At 35.3% G+C, this 22613-nt stretch overlaps 2 protein-coding genes across 2 annotated transcripts; one reads left to right on the top strand and one right to left on the bottom strand.

The window, feature by feature from the left end:
* Window positions 1-671: 671 nt before the first annotated feature.
* On the bottom strand, window positions 672-8518 carry LOC107415354 (uncharacterized). The gene is made up of 4 exons (XM_048471822.2): window positions 7854-8518; window positions 6077-6448; window positions 1533-5984; window positions 672-1263 (listed from the first exon to the last, which is right to left on the bottom strand). Exons 1-3 carry the CDS (start codon window positions 7971-7973, stop codon window positions 1569-1571), a joined length of 4908 nt encoding a protein of 1635 aa, XP_048327779.2. The 5' UTR covers window positions 7974-8518; the 3' UTR covers window positions 672-1263; window positions 1533-1568.
* Window positions 8519-19362: 10844 nt separating this feature from the next.
* LOC107415449 (xyloglucan glycosyltransferase 4) lies at window positions 19363-22613 on the top strand. The gene is made up of 4 exons (XM_016023776.4): window positions 19363-20634; window positions 20773-21081; window positions 21168-21572; window positions 21692-22613. The coding sequence occupies exons 1-4, from the start codon at window positions 19999-20001 to the stop codon at window positions 22325-22327; spliced, it is 1986 nt and encodes a 661-aa protein (XP_015879262.3). The 5' UTR covers window positions 19363-19998; the 3' UTR covers window positions 22328-22613.

Raw genomic sequence — 22613 nt, 5'->3', positions numbered from 1 at the left:
GCGCACAGCCTAAAACGGACGAAAGGACTGGACCTGGGTCCCTTCTAAGGGATTTACCATTAAGATCATCGCCTTTCTCTTTGATACTCATTTTTCAATGTTTTTCCCTCATTCATCCGAACCATAAACTTGATCTTCTACTCTAATCAACATGCTTTTTGCAAATTGATGTATAGTGGACTATAAGGACTTAATCATATATATTTACAAAAGTTTGTAAAGTTAGTCTTATTCTGTTTCCAGTCCAAAGAATAAATGTGTTAAATAATTGCCAAATCTATGAGAGAAAGAAGTGAACCACAGTTGTAAGGACGTGTCGTAGGATCAACCGTCCATAAAAGAAGATTACTTTTAATGAAAAAGAATGGTTGGAGAGGCATATATCATCTTCCATGGCCTACTTTAGATTTTATAGTGTGAAAACTACAATTCCTCTCTGCACCATACAAAATCTCTGAAATTCACGTTCAAAGCAACAAAAAAAAATAAAAAAAATCTCTCCACTGCACCCATTTCATTTCCTCCAAAAATGTAATCACCCTTTTTATTAACGTAATAGTTAAAAGGTGTTTCTATTAACTTCTATTAAAGATTTTAGGTAATTGTATTTAAATGAAAAAAAGAAATTGTGTGTGTAATACTGCAATTACCCCTTAACTTATAATACAGAATAAAAAGAACAATTCAGCAGCCTGTGCAAATATCAATAACCAGAATGATCAAGTAACAAAATTCGGCAGTCATGACTAAAGTAAATAACTATATATGTAACAACTGAAGAAGAAGAAGAAGAAGAAAAAATTATGACAGAAGATACAAGCCAGCCTCAGCCTGGGAAGTTCATACATCCAATCCTCTCCTTTAAAATGGAACAAGAATCAGGGTCCTGATGTTACTGAATGGGCATGAACCTCTTACATTGGACCCCAGTTTCTTAGTTTCTAGGCACCACATCAACTTGTTTTCCTTTTTTTTTTTCTTTTTTTTTTTCTTTCCCTTTTTTTTTTTTTTTTTTTTTTTTTTTTTTGTGGGTTGCTTTTTTGTGAGTTAGATATCTACAGAGGAAAACTTATCTGCAGAGGCCAATCTGTCAGAACAGATTCAATTAATACAACTGCCTCCAGGGCCCTAACGGTTTTCCAAAGTTAGAGGTGGTAAGGCATAGATTTCGGGGCAATGAACTCTTTCAGGCCTGGCCATAAATATCTGACCCTTCAAAGCATCTCCGAGCGTTTCCAACAGTCATCTCCATTTTGCAAAGCTCTGCAAAAATATTTGACAACGTGAGGATTAGAACCGAAAGAAAAACAAGAAAAAAACAAAATGTCAACGAAATTACATAACTACACACTGAAGACAGCAATCAAAAGGAGCATACACAATTGTACCAAGTAAATGGTTCCAAAATTCCCAAAATATGCTATGCTTAACGATGATAGCTATACATTAATACAAACAGACCAAAAACTTCCAAAATCATTAAATAATCAAGAGAAACTCCAACATATACAAAAAAGGCAGGCAAGGCTCACCAGGCCTTGCAGGTTTTGCAACATTGCACCATAATTTTACTGCCATGAGGGTTGCTTGTAGCTAATTCTATCCATCGCATCCAGCCCACCGTCGGGTTCCTTTCTCTTCAACACGCCCCCCACTTGAAACATCTTTAACTGGTCCTCTACAAGGGCTTGTGAACTGGAAATAGAAAGCGGTCTAAACCCTGAAGGAAGCCTCTCATCTCTCCGTTCTGTATCTGTGCCTCCACCAGGACCTGCATTGAGGTCCAAACCCTGACTTCCCCATTTCCTAGCATCAGGACCAACGTTACTAGTACCACCAGGAAGGCCCATCATTACAGGACGAGGGTAAGGGGATGAGACTACACCAGCAGCCCCTACTAGCTGTGAGGGAATAGTAGGGAAGCAAAGTGCTCCACCCGAAGAAGAATCCATATATGCTGTTGAACAACCTGAAAAAGAGTTTGATGACATAGAAAAATTGGTTTCAAAAGGGAAGCCCTGGTATTGAAACGGGGTAGCAGGTGAAAATGCCATTGCTGGTGAGGATGAAAGCACTGGTCCCACAGGGCCCCTGTAAATCTCAGCTCCGAAAGAAGTGCTAGCGGTAGGACACAGTACCCTCTGTGCAGGAGGCGCAACATAACTCTGCTCCCCTCTACCCGGAAAAATCGATGGAACAGTGATGGCTGAATATGAGCTGTTTGGAGAGAACCACGAAGAGAAGTTCCCAAATTCTTGACTGTTCACTCTAATGTTAGAAACAGGAGTTGGCAATGCAACAGTGCTTTTGATGGGCTGCGTGCGAGGTGCTGCATCAGTGCCAATTTCATCAAGGCCTGGCCCATTGTTTAAATCAAAGTCTCTGGAGACATTAACCCCACCACCATTGGACAATCCACCGGATAATGATGATCTACTAGGAAGAGGAGGGATTTCCAATCTAGAATTATTGCTAGCAGAGAATGCACCAACATCAGGACTCTCATCAACCCTATTCAAATCAAGATCAAGTCCTCCAGTACCACGTTCACGAGGCCCAGTCTCAGACCATGTTACCGGTGCAGAGCCTTGGGAAGCAACATCCTCATAAGCTCTCTGGTCTGGCTCATTCAAATCGAAGTCCAAAGGAGCTCGACTTTGTTTGTTGCTACCACCAGCATCACCAAATGGCATATCACTGGTACCAATTGATGATTCCAGATTCTTTCTGGGTTCAGCAGGACGGAATGCACTTGTAGCTGCTGAACCTTTCCATCCAAGTTCAGTCTTGGTCCGCAGTGGGTTTTCAGGAGGAACAAATGGCCCTTTAGCAGGAGCAGCCACAGTAATTGAAGCAGGTAAGCTGCCAGACATAGTAGAAATCTGAAAAGGTAATAGGCAAGGTACATGAATAGCTGATGAAGTTTCAGCATCTCCCACTTGAACAACCTCCCCATGACTCCCATCATCAACAGGAAAACCCTCATTTAAATCAAAATCAAGCTTTGTAGCTCCATCTGGCCCCGAAGCATTCATACTGGAAACTTGTTGCTCCTCCACATCCCCTGATTCATTACTGTCCATCTTCCGTCTACTAGACTTCTCATAAGGTTCATTTTCTTGCACAGAAGCAGCAGCTTGCTCAAGTTCTGGATTTGCTGCACCCAGGGAGTGATCAAGAGGGTCCTTCATTTCCAACTTCTCCTTGGCATGTTTATTATCAGGAACCGAAGCAGAATATACATCCCCTGTTTGTCTATCAGTCCGTTCAGTTTGACCTCCAACCTTGACATCTTCAGCCTTTTCATACTTAGACTGCAAATCCAAAGTATTTCCAGATTCAGAACGCCGCCGAGCATCCTCACTTCCCCCATCAACAGTCTCTGAGTGACTTTCAGTTATTCGAGATGTCTTCTGCTCTATTAATATGTCATCACTTGACTCCTTGTCCACATTCCGGTTGTCAACAGCCATCTCAGAAGATGAGCAGGTTGTTTCAGTGTCCTTTTCAACTTTTGCACTTCCAGAAGCCGCTTCTGATACCATTGGCGTACTGTTCTCCAGAGTTTTTTCATCTGCACAATCTGCCTTCTTATCTTCATCATACAAGGGAGTTTCCATCTTTAATTTAGAATCAGAAATGCTGCTCCCATTTCCCTTTTGAGCCCCCAGTTTTCTCTGCTCATGAAACTGGTTAGCTCCCTCAGCCTCCATATAAACCTCTTTTCTAGAACAAGAAGGCACAGGTACACAAGCATCACAAGGTTCACCAGGCTTCACATCACACTTCAAGGGTGGAATATCTAGATTCTGCTGAGAATTTGGAGAACAATTCCATGGTACTCTACACTCCACGGCCATTTCCCCACAAACAGCTGAAGTGCCTTTACTATCTCCAGCTTCATCACTCGCCAAGTGGCTAACAGATTGTCTCGACTCATTCTTAGCCAGCGAAACATAGCCAAACTTACCCTGCTCTAACGTACTACCACCACTTGCAACCACAATAGGTTGACATTGAACTTGAGGAACTTCTTCACCAAGTTGTTTCATTTTTCCATCATTACCTGAGCATGATCCCTCAGGTACAATTGAGTTTCTCCCTGGAGAACCTGACGGTGACATATCAGATTTAGATATTTCTCCAGCAGCCACACTGGCAAGTAAATTCATCCCAACATCATCCCCAGGTGATGCAGATGCATTAGCTTCAGAAAACTTAACACAGCTTTCAATCAAAGCATTCATTGAGCTTAAAGATGCCTCATATGACTTCCCTGACCTCGAAGTTATCTTTGATGATGCGCCAGCAGCTTTTGATGCTTCTATAGCTTTTTCACTATCTTCACCAGCTCTGTGAAGCTCCCCTGAAGCAGGTAACACAATACCTTCTTCATCCTTGCTCTGACACAAATCTGAGTTCATATCTGATGAAGTATTAACTGGCAAGGAATCGCTTCTGCCCTTAGGTTTTTTCTCATTGTTATCAAGCTTTTCAGCAGGAGGAGAAACTCTCCCAGAAGTACTAACAGGATCTTCAAAAGAAGACCCCGACGCACCTCTGGCAGGGCTCCGAGTGTTTGGCAACCTGACAATAAGCCGATTATTTCCATGGTCAACAAGGGACACATCAGTAAGTTTATCATGTGATGCTCCAGTCGTCGATGCCTTTTCAGAAGTCAAATTTCTACTTGGGGTACTAACTTTTCCTGAAACACCTTCTCTCTGAACTCCTGAAACAGAAGATCCATGAAGACCATTGGTAGATTTCCGGTGGCGTGAAGCACTACCAGAAATTTTATTGATACTCACAGAGCCAGCAGTTGAGCTCCTTGCATCTTCCCTATATGAAGAACCCACAGTTTTTGCATGATCACTTGATTGGCTATTGTTCTGAGACTGACTGGAACTACTGCTCCTTTCTTCCTTAATTGGTGTTAAAGGCAGATCCGAGGCCCCACCACCAACTAACATTCTGAAGTTCTGATCCTTTGGAGTGATAGCAGTTGATGAACTCAAAGATTTTGTTGATCCTGGAGATGCAGCTGGCTTGGAAACAGCTTCCCCAGGACCAGGCTTAACTTGATTTTTAGATAGGGAAGGTTGTACACTGGTATTCTTTGAGCCAACCTCAGCAGAACTTCCAGTTTTTCTGCCCCCAACATGAGAAACTTCTGAAGATGCAGGCTTGTTGGGCCATGAAACACCACGGCTTGAACCAGATTTAGCATCATTCATATTCATCTCAGCCTCAACACGTTTCTTCCATGTGTCAACTAAACTCCTAGCTTTCTTTTGAATTTCAGAATTTTTATGACTACGCAGATTGTTCACAGACTTGCCAACATTACAAGTTTGTAGGGCGTGCAGATTAACTGGCAACTTATCCAGAGCACGAAGTAAAGCCAAGAGAAACTCCTCAACAGATTTATCACTTTCCTTGCCGCCAGTACAATCACCAATTTTCCCCTTGTGAACCTCTTGGAGCCACTCATCCAATACAGGCAAACCGCTGAGCTGAACAAACCGTCCAAGACAATCAAACCTATCTGTGAATGCTATCACATCAACAAGCATTATTCTGCCAGCCAAATCAATCTTCTTATCAGCACTGTCAGGTTGCATGAGCTGAACTAGCTTCTCAACTCCTTCAAAGTCCACAAGACCACCTTTATCAGTTATTTTGGCAATCTCAGACTTCAACATACTTTCAGGTCTAAAATGCCCAGTATCCCCATCCTCTGTCTTAGATAAACGCTCTCGTTTAGCAGAATCAGGGCCTTGATCACCCCGCTCCCTCTTTTTTCCCTTAGCCTGTGAAGAAAAAGAGGATGTACTATTTTGTGCACAATCTGAACCAGATTTCAACTGTGGTGTAGATGATGGACCATTCAAAGGTTTCGGAGAACGGCCTCCCGACTGCACTGCCCCATGCATTTCTAGTCTTGTCTTGTCTAAAAGCTGATCTACTTCTTCCTGTCGCTCCTGCAATTAAAAAATGTTAATGACAACAAGTTCAGTCACATAAGCTATGATCCACAAGCAATAGAAAGAGATAAAAAATCAACAACACTCACATTAATGTAGTCTTTGTCAGTTAACCACCATAAACACTTGTTCTCGATATCATACACTCGTCTGCACACAAATGAGGATATCCCTGAAGGAAGTTCAACACCTTTACGAAGGAATGCGACTTTACACGGATGGAGTAACGATGCAGCAGGTATCTCATCCTTATGAAAGGAATAAAAGACCTCGTTCAGGGCAGCTTCTAGCGAGATCCCTTTTGGAAGCCTTATGTCAGCAGGTCGATAAATCCAATTAACACCTAAAGTTATCCTGTCCTCTTTGTCTAAATTAAGCCTACGAATTATTCCAATGAAAGGTGGGGAGTCCTGAGGTGGCTTGAAAAGTGCACAGTCACCAACTTGGATCTTGCGACCATCCTAAGACAAGGGAATTATTTCACTAAATTAAAATAAAGCAAATACAACACAAAAACAATTTTAGGGTAAATCTTTACGACCAAGGAAATAATTAGTAACTTTCTGCATTAATTTCATTCAGATGAACTACAACACAAAAATAGCAAAAATAATCATAAACATGGTGTGGATCCAGAGCAGAAAGAATTTACAAAAAGAAAAACAATACAACCTCCGCCTCAGCAATCACTATGGTTGCAGTAAATATTGCCATGTTTAGAAGCAAAAAGGACATTGGGAAGAAAAGATGAATTTTGAGAAATCTCCAAGGTGGCTTATCACATCCATATAAAGAGAATATAACAAAGAGGAATGGAATTTCACAATAACCACATGGAAGAGTGTAAGAAAGTGGTTAGCAATTTTAACCCGCAAACTGACATGGAAACAATTATAAACTAAAGCTGCCAAAAACATATCCACAATTCATGGATAGCATGTAAACATACACCTACTTTTTTTTTTTTTTTCTGCAAACACTGATACATCAAATCCAAATTAATACAATAACTCACAATACTCCTAAAAAGAATCCTGTATATACCAGCAGACCCGATAAGGAGAAAAAAGTGCATCTATTATTTAACTGCTTCCGAAATGAAGCAAAAGACTGGGGAAAAAAAAAAAAATAGGAAACCATATTTTTCATTAAGATAACATCAGCTAAAAAGGTTTTGCCTAAACAAACAAAACCATCCATCAAATTCACCACCAAACAATAGACTCAAAATACGAAGTACAAATAACTCTAACACGACATTATTACCACAACCAAAATTTATGAAGACCTTGAGCGAACCTACAACCATGATATGAATAAGACCACCCAAAACCAAAAAAAAAAAAAAGAAAGCCATAAGAGCGATAAAGGAAATACAAATCATCATCAGACATTCAAGAGAAAAATCAAACGTATCAAAAGCTGTAATTTGCACCGCCAAATATTAAAACACAAACAAAACCCCCAAAAAATGAGAAACCCATGTCAGTAACAACGCGATTATAACTACGTGGGCCAAGATCAAGGTAATTACGATTTAATTGATCGCGAAGACCTAGGAAGGGGAAAAAAACTAAAATTCAGTAAATCAAAAAGCCACAAACGAAATACCCAATTGAAGACTGAATTCACCACAAAAAGAATACAGCGTAATAAAAACAATTACGAAAAACCGAGAAACACTAGAAGCTCCAAAAATCCAGAACGTCGGAAGAAATTGACCAACAGAAAAAATAAAAAATAAAAAATAAAATAAATAAATAAATAAAAGTGCAAACCAAAAGCAAGCCATCAGAAAACCGAACACCGGAAAAGGAATAATAGGTGAAGAGATATCTATCTATCTATATATATATATATATATACTTTGCAGAAGGAATCGAGAGTGTTGGAATTGTTGTTGGTAGCTACAGTCGTCGCGGTCGAATCAGGGACCGGCCACATGTGCCGACTCCGTTTCCACTTCTCACCTCCCGACCCATGCATAGCCCTCCATCTTCCTTGATTTCTGAATCGATCCCACCTTCTTCCTTGAAAAGAAACATCAATCCCGAGTCGAATTCCACTGAAGAAAGAAAGAAACCCTAGATTCGCGAAATTCGAGCCGAGTAAAACCCTAGATCAGGCCCCGGATCTTCGATTGAATAAGGGGAAAAACGCAAACCCACGGTTGGAAATGTTGGGGGGGCCGTGGGTCTAGGGCTTAGGTGGCATAAACTTTAAAGTACGGATTTATCGTCGAGCTGTGAAGAGAGAAAGAAAGAGAGAGAGATTCGATCGATTGGAATCGGAAAAGGAAGAGCGATTGAATTAGCGAAATCCAGAGATTTTGTGCGATGAGCTCGCGATTAGAGAGAGAGAGAGAGAGAGAGAGAAAGAGAAAGGGCTGAGAGAATGAGAGAGATGGGCTACGCGAAACGCGAATGGACGAGCAGGTTAGAGAGAGAGAGAGAGAGAGGGATGGTCTGGGGCCAAGAAATTGCCAGTTTTGTCAAGGTAATGGTTGATGGGGACAAGGTAGACGACGTCGTTCCAGGATTTTGCTACTACTTGTAGAAATTTGCATTTTTTGTTAGAAATTTCTGTTTTTCTCAATGACCACCAAATCCATTTCCAATTTTACATCCCGAAAATATAAATAAATAAATAATAATCATCAACATTTCTAATATTTATTTCCAATTTTATCACTTTTCACAGCTATATTTTTTTCTATAACTGGATTTTGATTTCTTGCCTTATTTACCGGCATCTCCAACTCTCTATATGCAATTTACTACTGCTTTTTGTCTGTCCCATAATTTCTTTGTTTTTTTCCTTTTTTTTTTTTTGTTTTTTTAGATTTCTCACTATTTCTAGAATATGCGTTATTTTACTCTTATAAATTTTTTTTTTTGGGGGCTCTTTTTTCTATTAAATATCGAATTCCTTATAACTAATATTTGGGCAGGTTATTAGCAAAAAAGAATATTGTTAATAGTGATATCCACGTAAATTGTAAATATTTCTAAATTTATTTTACTGATTTTGAATTATCTTTTCCTCTTAACCAAACAACGAAACTAAAGTTGATTTGTTTTTCCTCGGTAGTTTCAAAACTCCAAATATAACCTATATATTATATACTTCCCTTCTCTTGGTAAATAAATAATGTCTGTAGATAGTTATTCTATACTAATGCATAAAAGCGATTTTTTATTGATATTTCACATTTTTACTTGACTTTTTTTTTTTTCATTTACTATGTGATTTCCTCTTTTTTCTTCTTTTTCAGTTTTTTATATAAGTGTTTATCAATTAAGTTAATATTACTTGATATTTAATTTGTAAATATATTATACATATTTAATTTAATTTTTTTTACCTTGTTAATCTATAATTTATGTAGTTAGGTTCAAATGGAGATCATCTAATGATATTAACATTATATATTTTTTTTATTATCTTTTAAATAAAAAGTGATTAATTTTAAGTTTAGTTATATACTAAAATTATATTAAAAATAATTAATTTTTTTTATGATTAATGATTAATAAATATAATTTTAAATTTTAATGTTTAGATTTAATATTAAAAATAAAAAATTAGATAGTAATTTTGATATTAATGATGTTATTTAAACCTAATCATTACTGTATATATATATATACATTAAGATGTAGCAATTTTGAAAAATATTCAATTTAAAGATTTTTTAGAAAAAAAAAATTTATTATCTTTATAACGAGTTAAAAGTTCTGACTTTAACGAAAAATTAATATTTTTTCTTCTGGATTTCTTAAGCAATAATCCAAAATTCAACCAAAAAAAAAAAAACAAATTACCATATTAATCTCATTAACTTTTCATTGTTTAGCTCTCATTAAAAAAATAGCAAATTTTCACCGATCTTAAGTGTTACTTAAAATTCAAGATTTTTATGTTAACATGAATTTTGGAGAGGGTCCAACTTGGCTGGATCCCTCTTACACTAGGATAAAGTTCTCTTTTCATTTTTTTTTTTTTTTAAGAAATTGACTTTTACAAATATCTTATTGAGTATAATAAATATTTAATTTTATTGTTTTTACTTTTGGAAATTTTAAAAAATTTACATAAGTACAATATATTGTTGCAACATGGTGCTAGCTAGATTGTAAATCATTATAAAGTATTAAAAATGTTCATTTTATAAGGCTATATCTAAAAAGGTTAAACAAAAAAATGTCGATATATATATATATATGATGCAGAGTAAGGACGGATTCTAGTAAATTAATTATTATTTTCATGGCCATATTAAGCATTCTATCCTCCTATCAAACTCCATAATTCAATCATCCTATTCAATTACAAAGAGTCGATCTGAAAAGAATTTCCCAAAAAAAAAAAAAAAAAAGCGCAATCTAAAAAGGGGAGACAAAAATCCAAGGAAAAAATAACAGAACAAAAAAGCATACCAAACTAATCATTTTTAGTGGTACCATAAAATAGGAATTGTTATTAAAAAAAAAATAATCTACCTATTATTTTTCTTATGTGACAAGAAGACTCGAAACTTTATAAAAGCCATTAAGTGTTGGACATTTCAACTAATATTGACAATGTTCCATCAAAAGAATTATGAACATCTACTTCCCTTTAACATCATAAATACATGCCCTTAAGCAGATTTAATTTTGGCATCAAATTGATATATTTGAGAGTGATTACTAAGAGTACTAAAAATACTACCGAATAAAAACGCTTCATATAATATTTGATTAATAAAATTGAAAATATTTTTTAATAATTTTGTCGGTAAATTTGGAAGAAACATGAATTGAGTGATTTCTCATCAATCAGTTTTCTTATAGGACAGTGATTTTATACTGGATTATATTCAAACGGAACCTTGGTGGCAGGTACAATCATAAAAATCTCTTTTAGCAATGACTAATCACAGCCATTGGATAAGCATACCAATACAAGAATCAATGTCCAAACATTCAAGATGTTCGGTACAGCCCATCAGATTGTGACAGACATATCAGAAAATATATATATATATATAATAATAATAATAAAAAAATCATAATGTCAATCTCTGGCCGTAGATTTCTCAAATTCGGACCCATTAAAAGGCCAAAAATTTTATTACTTTGGGATTCTTATCTTGATTGGTCAGATTCAACAAACTTTAGGAAGAATAATACCACACCCTAGTCAGCCTCTCACATGGCTTGTCTTTTTCCCTTCCATGGTGATTTTTAGATTAGAGTTTGTATTAAGCTTTTTGTCAAAACCCCATAATAATAAAAACCATCCAAATCCCACGAGTCTTTGATGTTGATGGCTAGAAAACGACTGATTTTGTTGTTGTTTTCTTTCGGTTTTTTCTTTTCTTTTTTCTTCTTTTTTTTCCCAAAGAAAAATGGTTTCCCAAAGCTACATTTGAAAGCAACATTGCAGAAAAAAATAAAAAAGCAAATCAGTAACATATATTATTCTTTTTTCATTTTCCATTTTTTTTTTCTAATGATTAGTATATATATATAATATATATATATATATAATTGGTTTTTAATAGAAGCTCAGCAAACCAACATGGAAAAAATTATATAGAAGGGTAGTTAAAAAGAGAGTTGGACAAATATTACCTTATTTTCATGTGAGTTATGGAACAGAAGGTGACCACATGAAAAAAAGCCTGTCTGTTTTGAATGAGACCCATCTGAATAGTAATCCCCTAAATCAAGGTGCACAAAAAGTGGAACAACATATACAACAAACATATCCACAAAAAAATGACTATATATATCTACATATCACTTCCAAATTTTGACAGAATATTTTTTGATTTCTTCGTACAACTTATGGAACTGGCAATATAATTTTGCCTCTGACACCATACCTAGCTTCTGAAAAATTTTATTTTTCTTCACTTGGTGGTCTTTCATTATTTCCTGTGCTCTTTTTATATTGTAGAGGACCCTAATGCTTATTTTAACATACAGTACTAATTAATTTTGTTAATTTTCTATTGAAAGAAGAAATAAGAAATAGTTGCAGAAATTAGAGGGAGTTTAATCATTGTTTAAGGGATTAAGATGAAAATACACAGCCTGGTCATTACCAACCAAGGTTTTTTTATTTATTTATTCTTTTCCACATCTTTTATATAACTCACCCAAAAAAAGATGCACTTTGAATTGAAAAATAAGATGATGCTGCAATGAACATAATTGTCGAAACCTGTTTCACCTGACACTATCCTTTCTTTATAAGCACCCCCACAATCTAAGCAACTTATATATATATTATATACATATATGTATATAATATATATACAAACCGGCATTTCGATCTATGAGTTTCTGAATCTTATTCCATACCTAACTATTATATTAAGGCCAGCATGCCCTAGACTATGTAGGCCGGCTTGAACTAATTTGCATTTTTTTTAAAAGCCAATTAATACATGTCCAATGAGATCTGGGTCATGAAACCATTTTTAATGCTTCAAAAAGTATATAATTAGACTCAATTAAGAAATAATATGCAACCTGGTCCTGGAGCGTATATGTCTATTCAGGGTATATAAAAACTATTAAATTCAAAACCATATGGTACAATTAATAAATTAATTATATGTCTAATATGTAGTCCAAAAGTTGCAGCTTCTGGCTGAACCCCAATCGCTAAATTACAGGGGAGGAGCATTGGAAGATTTTGAGGTTGACCCAACAGAGGGTCAAGAAGAAAGATGGCAAATCTATTATTGCTGTGTCAATTAAATTCACTTTTATGGCAAACACACACATATATATATATTTCTTAATAAAATACGAGTCAAAGCATTACAAGAGGCAAAAAGTCAGAGAAATTGGGCAAAACACAAAACCACCGTTACATAATCATGATGTAATAGATGAGACAGAACATGTTAATGCGTTACAGATTTTGTTGGTTACATTACGTATTCAAATTCAATAAAATAGTAGACAATAAACTGGTTTAGTCTTTTTAATTATTTAATATATGGCCCCAGATCAGGGATCAACATCACAGAGGTTCACAACACGTTTCATGTTTGAGAAAGTATTTCCCGTTTTATGTTGAAAAAATTTGGAGGGTGCGTGTTTGAAATTATAAGGTAGAAGAATTGGGGTTTGAAAATGAGAGATTTGGACAAGTAGATGAGAATGGTGGTAGACACGGCACTGCTTTATGTTTGATACTAATGATATGATGCAAAAAAGAAACACATACCTTTCTTTCACAATCAACAACTCCTGTGTCTTTCGCCAATTTTATTAATAAGACTTTTAGTTTCCAGTTAGTTTTTTTTTTTTTTTTTTTTTTTGGGTACATGGGCTTCACCGAAAGGCCCATTAGAGTGAGTAAAGTTTATTTTTAATTTTTTTAAGGAATGGAGTTGGTCGCTTGTTCTTTAACCCACAGGATTAGATGACCTGGTTGCCATGTTTGTGTTCAACTGTGATCCTCACATTTGAGTCATATATGAAGTTTAAATGCATAAAATGGTACAAAATTTTTTGGTAGATTTATACCATGTTAAATGAGATTCCCATAAAATGAACCAATGTATAAAGTGGAATGATGGAAAGTGGGAAATAAACTAAACAAAATAAATAAATAAATAAATAAAGCATAAATTTGGCATTGTACAACGTGGCAAAAGGGGATGGCTAGTATCTCTGTTTTTACCTCAGAAGAGGCATATGTCTTTTCAGGCTGAGTGGCTCTACTGCATAATTGCGAAGGATTATGAAGAATAAGCTATTTCATAAGTATTCTGTATTTCTGTTTCACTCTCATTCAGCTAGAGAGTACCTTCTGGTTTCGTTTTGGTCCAAAAACAACAGAACCCGGTGCTTTAATAGTACTACTAAATGCTAGATAAAGACAGGACCAGTTGGATCGAGTCATGAGGAAGACAATTTCGTACTGGAAAAAAATGACAATGAGCATCATTTTTTTTTTTTGGGGGTACATGAAGCTTTTTCCATTTGGATGCTTCTCAAAATTCATTTTACAGGTTAGGAGATAATTTAACAGAATGATTAAGGTTAATGTAAAGAAGGGCTGCAGGATACAAAATTAATGCATAGTTTTGTTATAGCTAACGAAACTAAGCAGACTGATAATATGACTCTCAGGCAAAAGTGAGACTAGTTGAAATTGGTTGTCTTTCCATTTTGGGAATGATTTTGTATTCATATATGCCTTACTGTTTTTTAAACTGTTTGATGAAAAGATTAATCAAGTTAGATTAGTGGAATTCAGTTTATTGTACACTTTAGACCTGTTTACTTTCAATATCATTCATACATAGCTTTCAAGGAATGAAGCCAAAATCTTGTTCTCTCATTTTGTTGCCAGCATTTTCCTTCATTGCAGTGCTTCAGTGAGGAATTAAATGGCATTACTATCATGTCTGCTTGTTTCACTGGTCAAGCAAAATGATTTATCATTTATGGTACTTTCAGGTGCTTGCTTCTGTGGAGAAAAAGTGGAAATATGTAACTTGTGGCCTATTAGTAGCCTTAAGAGTAGTAGACAAACCTTTAGAATTAATTCCAAAGATGCAGGAAATAATTGTTGAAAGTTCCCTTTACTTGACAGCAGATCTAATGGATATGTGCTCGTGTTCATATTTAAATTTAGTTTTGCTTATAAACTTAGCATCACAAGTGTACCAATTGAAGCAATGAGTCAGTGATTGTGAAATGATTGGAACTATTAAATCTGTATCCACTAAACAACATAAGTTTTTGAAATTAATATTTAACTTAACATCATATCAGAACTTTTGTTGTCTGCTTGATTTTAATATGCTTAAGCTTTTGAAATTAATGTTGATATATTTCAAACAAATGGATGGAAAGAGCTAGAGCAGAAAGAGTTACACGAGTAATGTAAAACAAAGCCAACAAAATATAGCTTCTAAATACAGTATGAAGCTATGATAGCCCAAGCCTGAGAAGACCACTTCAAAAATCTTGGGAATATAAGGCCTGCTCAAGCAACATATATATATATATATTTATTTCTTTTTTAAATTGAAAACATAGTACATAGAAGTTCCAAAGTTCAAACTTTCTTGAAACCCAGCCCAATTTCCAAGAAATACATCATATATACAGTTTTCAATTATCCAATTTGGGATTGAGGTACATTCGTCCTGTTTGGCCATTCCTCACTGCTGGAAAAGAATCATCTGAAAACATGGTCTCTTAGAAGAGATATATCCCATTAATATACATATATATATATATATATATATATATATATATATTTATATAATTGTTTCTTCTCTTTAATATACTTTTAAAGTACCAGAAGCAAGCAAAAGTACGTACCAGTGGGTAAAATAGCTGGACCCTTAACTAGACCTAGTCAAGACCAAAACCTTACTCTCAGAAAACAACGAATTGGAGGAAACTTGACAATGGAACCTAGAATTCTAAGTCTCCCAAAAAACATAGACATTGCTAGACAAGGAAACACTTGCCAAGCTGATAATTTCTTCCATTATTGATCATACAGGCAAGTTGGTGCAACTGGGGTTGATATCATGGTCCATCTTTATAGAAGGACCTCCCTGTTCCAAAACCTGCTTGTTCTGAAAAATGGACATTTCACCAAAGCGACAGGTACTAGAATCCTTATCAACATTTCAGAAAGAATCCCTTCATAGTACCCCATTTCCTTACCATATGAAAAGAAATGAAACCTTTAGTGACAGTGCTGGAATGTGTTTGTCTTGCTATACATTTGGCTGTGAAGTAGCTAGCTCTTTTCCAAAGAGCGTAGTGTAGGGGGCTTTGTCTTTTGGTGAGGCCACACTGTATTAGTTCTGTTGGTTGGTAAAAAAGAAAAAAAAAATTGCGATATAGATTTAGTCTTTGTCGGCAGGGCATGAAAAGCATAGATAATACGTGTAATGCATTACCGGGTATCATGTATGGCCAACTATGTTTAAAAACTCTGGATAATTTAATGAATCCGTATGTTCGCTAACTTTAAGCATCTTTAGCTTTCATATTGCTGTGAAGGACCCTGTTATTTGGATTTTTTTTTTGGTAATAACCCTGTGATTTGGATATGTGTCATCCAAGGTTTTGCTTACAATTGATCTTGGGGATTAGAATTATTTGGGAGATTTGGTTCATATGAATGGTGCAGCACATTAGTAGGGTCCTATTACCTAAGATTTTGCGGTTTAATTGATGGTCAAGATATGGAATCTAAAGTTAGACTAACACATGGAAGTTCTGGAGGTGAAAATAATATTTTTGTTCAGGAATGAAAATTCTGAGTTAAAACAAAAGTATGGGCAAGAGGAAACTTATAGCATTGAGGCTGATATGCTGGCAATTTGTTTGCATATGATCAATAATTTGTATGTAAGAACCATGCTAGGAAAATGAAAAACAAAAAAGGAAAGGAACAAGAAAAAGTACCATAATCTTCTACCATTGTGCACATATATAAATATATTTATATATTTTGGTAATAATTGCGTATTATACAAGTTAAAATTGAAATAGAATACTATTATCTGACTAATCACAATCAGCTTAGTCAAGTGAAAGTAGCTGATATTATATAAAATTGATGTGCAGATCATAGGCAGGATAGCTAATCACATGGGACTTGTAGTAGGGTAGCATTCATCCCATGTGACCCTGCCAAACTGCCAAGACAAAATCACTTTGAGATGCAAATAATCTGCCTTGAACTCAGCCTGCAGTTGGCATTGTTGGATCAGCCCCTTGGGGTTGCACTGCTTGGTTGCTGGGATACACTCCCATCCAACCACATAAAACCTGCAAACCCCATTTGTTCCTTCATAAATATTTATGAGAAATTGAAAGGAAAATTTAGTTTTCATCCTTATCTTACTATTTCTAGCATTCCATTTTTTATAAATGTTTCAAGTACTCCATGTAAAACATAAATTTCATTCATGAATAACCTGCACTACATCATGATTGGGAGGCTTCAAGGACCAAACAAAAAAAAAAGAAAAAAAAAATCTCGTGTAAAAAAAGCTGATACCGACAGTAGCCAATCAAATAAATTATGAGAATTCAGAGTAAAATATTATATTTACCTTTTTTTTTTTTTTTTTTGGCTGCAAGTAAAATATTATATTTATTGTGATTCTGGTAAACCAAAGTCGCATTTGTGGCAGCCATTCTGTTTTCTCCTTTTTCTAATCCTGATATCATCAAAATTTCCTTGGCTAGCCAAAATAATTGATATATATATAGATATATAATATACAGAACCCCTTACTGAATCTATCTATATAAAAATATAAACACACAGCTTACTGAATTTACCCACAAACAGGAATTTCTGGTTTTCCATGTATATCAGTCATCAAACTGAAAATATTTGTAAGAAAAAAATGAGTACTTTGCATTTGGATTAAATAACTGAATTAACTGACACAATCTTCTCCAGGGGGGGTTGTTATATTTATTGAACTTCAACCAGAAAAAAAGGTTTTTGGTGGTGCTTGAATCACATGGGTTCTCAAAACTCATAAATGAGGATACCCCACAACACTAAATACATCAGTCTTTAACAAGGGTGGTTTACTTTGGTTCTTTTAGTTGGGGGGCAGCAAAAAAAAAGTTAAAAAAGAACTCAATTTTTGGACACAAGCATGGTTGAATTTGTTGTCCCAAGTTTTATAAAAAATATAATTTCTGTTGCTTCAATATTATGCAAAAACGTTACCATTCATGGCTAATTAAGCTCCTTTTTTTTTTAAAATAAAAAAATAAGCTCCTTTTTTTTTTAAAATAAAAAAATAAGCTCCTTTTTCATCATCTTCATGTTTAATTACATTCCATTTTTTTTTTTATTGCTTCTGTCAACAAAATTTGAAAAAAATAATCTTAAAATTAAACAGGACCCCACACTCTGATGGTGAAGCATAACAAAATATAAAATAGTTGTGAACTAAGGGAGGTTTACATAAATTAAAGTGAAACCCATAAGTCAAATCTATCCTTAAATATAGAAGGTAATCCAGCTCTAGATCATGTGATGCAAAAACATATCAAGTTCATGCATGGTCACTATAAGCAATCATGGAGTGTCTACGAATGAGTAAATCTCTGCCAAGATTTTTCATTTTTCACTTTTCATGTACCTGTATTTATTGTTGTCAGATCCATAATAAGTCTTCAGCTCAAATTTTGCATGAAAAGTTGAATCAAATCCATGACAAATTCCACTTTCTGTTTCACAAGAGCAAACTTGTACTTGTGTTTCTTCTTTTTAATATCTTTTTTTTTTTTTTTCAAATATTGCAGAAAAAAACAAAAACAAGAACACAGCAGTGATCTATACATCTGCCTTGGTTTTAGGATTAAGCCTGAAAACTTACACAGAATAGGCGTGGAGATAGTTGGAATTTGGAATGTACCTTGGATCAGAAGTTAAAGAAAGAAAAAAAAAAAAAAATAGAGTGGTCAAGGTAACTCTAAAATATACCCTTAGTTTGACTTTACTCATATTTAATCAAGTACTATAATGTTTTAAATAATAAGACTTAAGTATCATTTTGCAGCGTTTTATGCCTGTGAATATTATATATCCGGGTAAAAAGTGATTCTTAGAATACAGGAAAAAGAATTTTATAATCAGAATATCATAACATATTCGGTTTAGCAAACAAGTCACAGTTTGATTAACAAGTTCTTTGAAACTTTTAATATTCTCTCTCTCTGTTGCTCTAACATTCGTGGAAGTCTTTGCATCCATAAAATCCAAAACGAAAAGGTTAGTTGAAAAAAGGAGACAAAATTATCCAATAACACATTATATTTACAAAATGTAAATACAGCTAGATGTTTTGTCGGTTTCTATGCTATCTGCCAATTATTTAGATCTTAAAATCTTAGCAAAGCTGGTTACAGCCAAAAGCATACACTTATTTCAATACATAAAGCAGATCTCACTTAATGACACCTTGTAATAAATAACATAAATAAAGGTATATTGAAGGAGTGTAGTTTAACCACCCAAAATGGAGGACCCCGAAGCTTCTTTGAGGTTGGTGAAAAAGAAACGCTAAGAAGAAATACTTTCCAGTAATATATGGTGATAAAGAAGCGGACAAGAAGAACATTTTGTGGGGTTATCTGCAATTTGGGTATGGCCTAGTTGTCTCAAATTTCTTTGGATAAGAGCTGGAACCCAAGGCTTTGACAATGGGTTAAAGTCCTCTCCATTTCCCTTTTTTTTTTTTTTTCATTTTTTTTTCATTTTTTTAGCGGATGAGTTACAATGTACATATATATTTTGTTTTGTTTTTTTTTTTTTTTTTTTGGCTACAATAGGAAATTACAATATTATTCTAAATTATAGGGAGATTTTATCCTAATATAATTAAACTAAAGTTAAGGTGTAATTTTAGTGGTTTTTATTGATGGACTAAGCCTACCCATATGTCACACCCATCTGTCTTTGAAATTAGTGGTTTCTATTCTACTACTATTCAAAACTTAAAGAGCATTGCAAGTTCATTAGTCGGCACTGCACATGACCATTGATTAATTAAGAAATATATATTGGAACTCAACGCTCCAAACTGAGGCCAGAGACCCTAATAGTCTCAAGAGACTACTTGAGAACAACAGGTCAGCTCAAGCTCTTTCTTTTGTATTTTTTTTCTTTACTTCCTACCTCCTTCCACCCTAGAAATAAAAAAAGGGGAAAAAAAAAAAAACTTTGACTTCAAATCTTATTTGTCAATCTTGGTGTACATTTGGAGTTTCTGATTCTTTTCCTGTTCGGATTTCAAAAATCAAAGCTTTCACAAGGAACACGTTTTCATGGGTTCTTTATATCACTTTCTCATTTATATGCTTTACGAATCCTGTAGCTGATCAGTAGTACCCCAGTTCATCCTCCTCTGTTTTCCAGGTTGTTTCTTTTTGTATCAAAATTTTTTTTTTTTGGGTGTATTTTTCAACTCCAATTTTTGTCGGTGGAACTGAAAAAAATGGCTCCAAATTCAGTTTCAATCACAATTGAGAAGCCTAACAACTCTGTAATGGAGGTCAATGGTACGGATTCAACCATGTTTCTCGAGAAAGAAAAAGCTGTGAGCACCAAGCAGTTCACGTGGGTTCTTCTCCTTAAAGTTCATAGAGCTTTTGCTTGTCTTTCATGGCTGGCCACGGCTTTTGGTAGCATGTTCGTTTCACTTAAGAAGCGCATTGCCTTGTCTGACGTGAGTGATGAAGAACCCAAGAGCAGAGTGAGGCTATACAGATTTATCAAAATTTTCCTTTTCATATCGATTGTAGCTTTGGTGATAGAAATCATTGCCCATTTCAAGAAATGGAATTTGAATCTGATCCAGCCATGGGAGGTTCAAGGTCTTGTGCAATGGTCTTATATGGCCTGGTTATCATTCAGGGTTGATTATATTGCTCCACTGGTGGTTACCCTCTCCAGATTCTGCACTCTATTATTCTTGATTCAGTCTCTTGATCGGCTAGTTCTATGTGTTGGATGTTTCTGGATCAAGTACAAGAAATTAAAGCCCACAATTGAACCAGATTCCATTGAGATTGAAGATTCTTCCAGTTTTCCTATGGTCCTTGTTCAGATTCCTATGTGCAATGAGAGAGAGGTAACACAACCAACTTCATCTCCACTGAAATTCCTTCAACTTTACTGTTATTTCTTTGATGGGCCATGGCCATTAGCGCGTGATTGACCAATTGTAGAACAACTTTATTTATTTTTCAAATTTTGGGTGAATATGTAGGTGTACGAGCAATCAATTGCAGCTGCCTGCCAACTGGATTGGCCAAAAGATAGGATTCTCATTCAAGTCTTGGATGATTCAAGTGATGGAAACATACAGCTTCTGATCAAAGAGGAAGTCTCTTCTTGGAGTCAGAAAGGGGTCAACATAATCTACAGACATAGATTGATCAGAACTGGGTATAAAGCTGGCAACCTTAAATCTGCTATGTCCTGTGATTATGTCAAAGACTTTGAGTTTGTAGCAATATTTGATGCTGATTTCCAGCCAAATCCTGATTTCCTCAAACAGACCATTCCCCACTTCAAGGTAATAATGGAAAAAAAGTAGAGATTTTTCTATTGTACTTAAATTTCTTTTCTAGCAGCTCTAACAATCTCGAATTTTTGTCACAGGGGAGACCTGACTTGGGACTTGTCCAGGCTCGCTGGTCTTTTGTGAACAAGGATGAGAATTTGCTGACAAGACTCCAGAACATCAATCTGTGCTTTCATTTCGAAGTGGAGCAGCAAGTGAATGGTGTTTTTCTCAATTTCTTTGGGTTCAATGGAACTGCAGGAGTTTGGAGAATTAAGGCTTTGGAAGATTCAGGAGGCTGGCTTGAGAGAACAACTGTTGAGGATATGGACATTGCAGTTCGAGCACACTTGAATGGATGGAAATTCATCTTTGTCAATGATGTCAAAGTGCTTTGTGAATTGCCCGAGTCTTATGAAGCTTATAAGAAACAGCAGCATCGGTGGCACTCCGGTCCAATGCAGCTCTTCAGATTATGTTTTCCTGCTGTCATAACTTCTAAGGTTTGTCTCCATTTCATTATAAAGTTTCTCTGCTCATTGCAATTCCAATTTTCTTAGTTTGGAAGTTTTATTGAATTTTTTTTTTCTCTTTTTAAACATAAATTATGTTCATTGTGCAGATTTCAATTTGGAAGAAGGCCAACTTGATATGTCTGTTCTTTCTTTTGAGGAAGCTGATACTTCCCTTTTACTCATTCACACTGTTTTGTGTCATACTACCATTGACCATGTTCATACCAGAGGCTGAACTGCCTCTTTGGGTAATTTGCTATGTCCCAATTTTCATGTCCCTTCTAAACATCCTTCCATCACCTAAATCTTTTCCTTTCTTGGTTCCATACCTACTGTTTGAGAACACAATGTCAGTCACGAAATTCAATGCCATGATCTCTGGACTATTTCAGCTGGGAAGTGCTTATGAGTGGGTAGTAACAAAGAAGACAGGAAGATCATCTGAATCAGATTTATTAGCCCTCGCCGAGAGGGAATCAAAGTCGATAAACGAAGAGAAAATCTTGAGGAGGCATTCTGAGTCAGGTTTAGAATTGCTAAGCAAACTGAAAGAACAAGAAGTCCCTCCAAAGAAGAAGAAAAACAAGATCTTCAAGCAGGAACTTGCACTGGCTTTTCTTTTGCTCACCGCCTCTGCTAGAAGCCTGTTATCGGCACATGGAGTTCATTTCTATTTCTTGCTGTTCCAGGGTTTGTCATTCCTTGTTGTAGGATTGGACTTGATAGGTGAACAGATAAGCTAAAAAGACCATAAGGGTGGGGGATTTTATTTGCTTTTGACAGCTTGTTTGTTTAACTTATGCACAGATTTCCAGTTTCTTGGTGCCTAAAAAAAGCAAGGCTTTTTGAATGGATTTACATCATAGGTTGAAGTATTTTACTACCTGAAATCATGAGAGAAAATGATAGTAGCTGTAAACTAAGTTGATTTGTACAATGTTATATCTCATTAATGTATGAAATAATGAAAAACCCCAGTATAAAAAAAAAAAGAAGAAAAAAGAAAAAAAGAATCAGTTTATTCTTTCA

This window comes from Ziziphus jujuba, chromosome 4 (genome assembly GCF_031755915.1).
Source record: "Ziziphus jujuba cultivar Dongzao chromosome 4, ASM3175591v1".
In the NCBI taxonomy this organism is placed as follows: Eukaryota; Viridiplantae; Streptophyta; class Magnoliopsida; order Rosales; family Rhamnaceae; genus Ziziphus; species Ziziphus jujuba.
The sequence above is the reverse complement of the archived record's forward strand: the minus strand, read 5'-3'. Positions and strand labels throughout refer to the sequence as shown.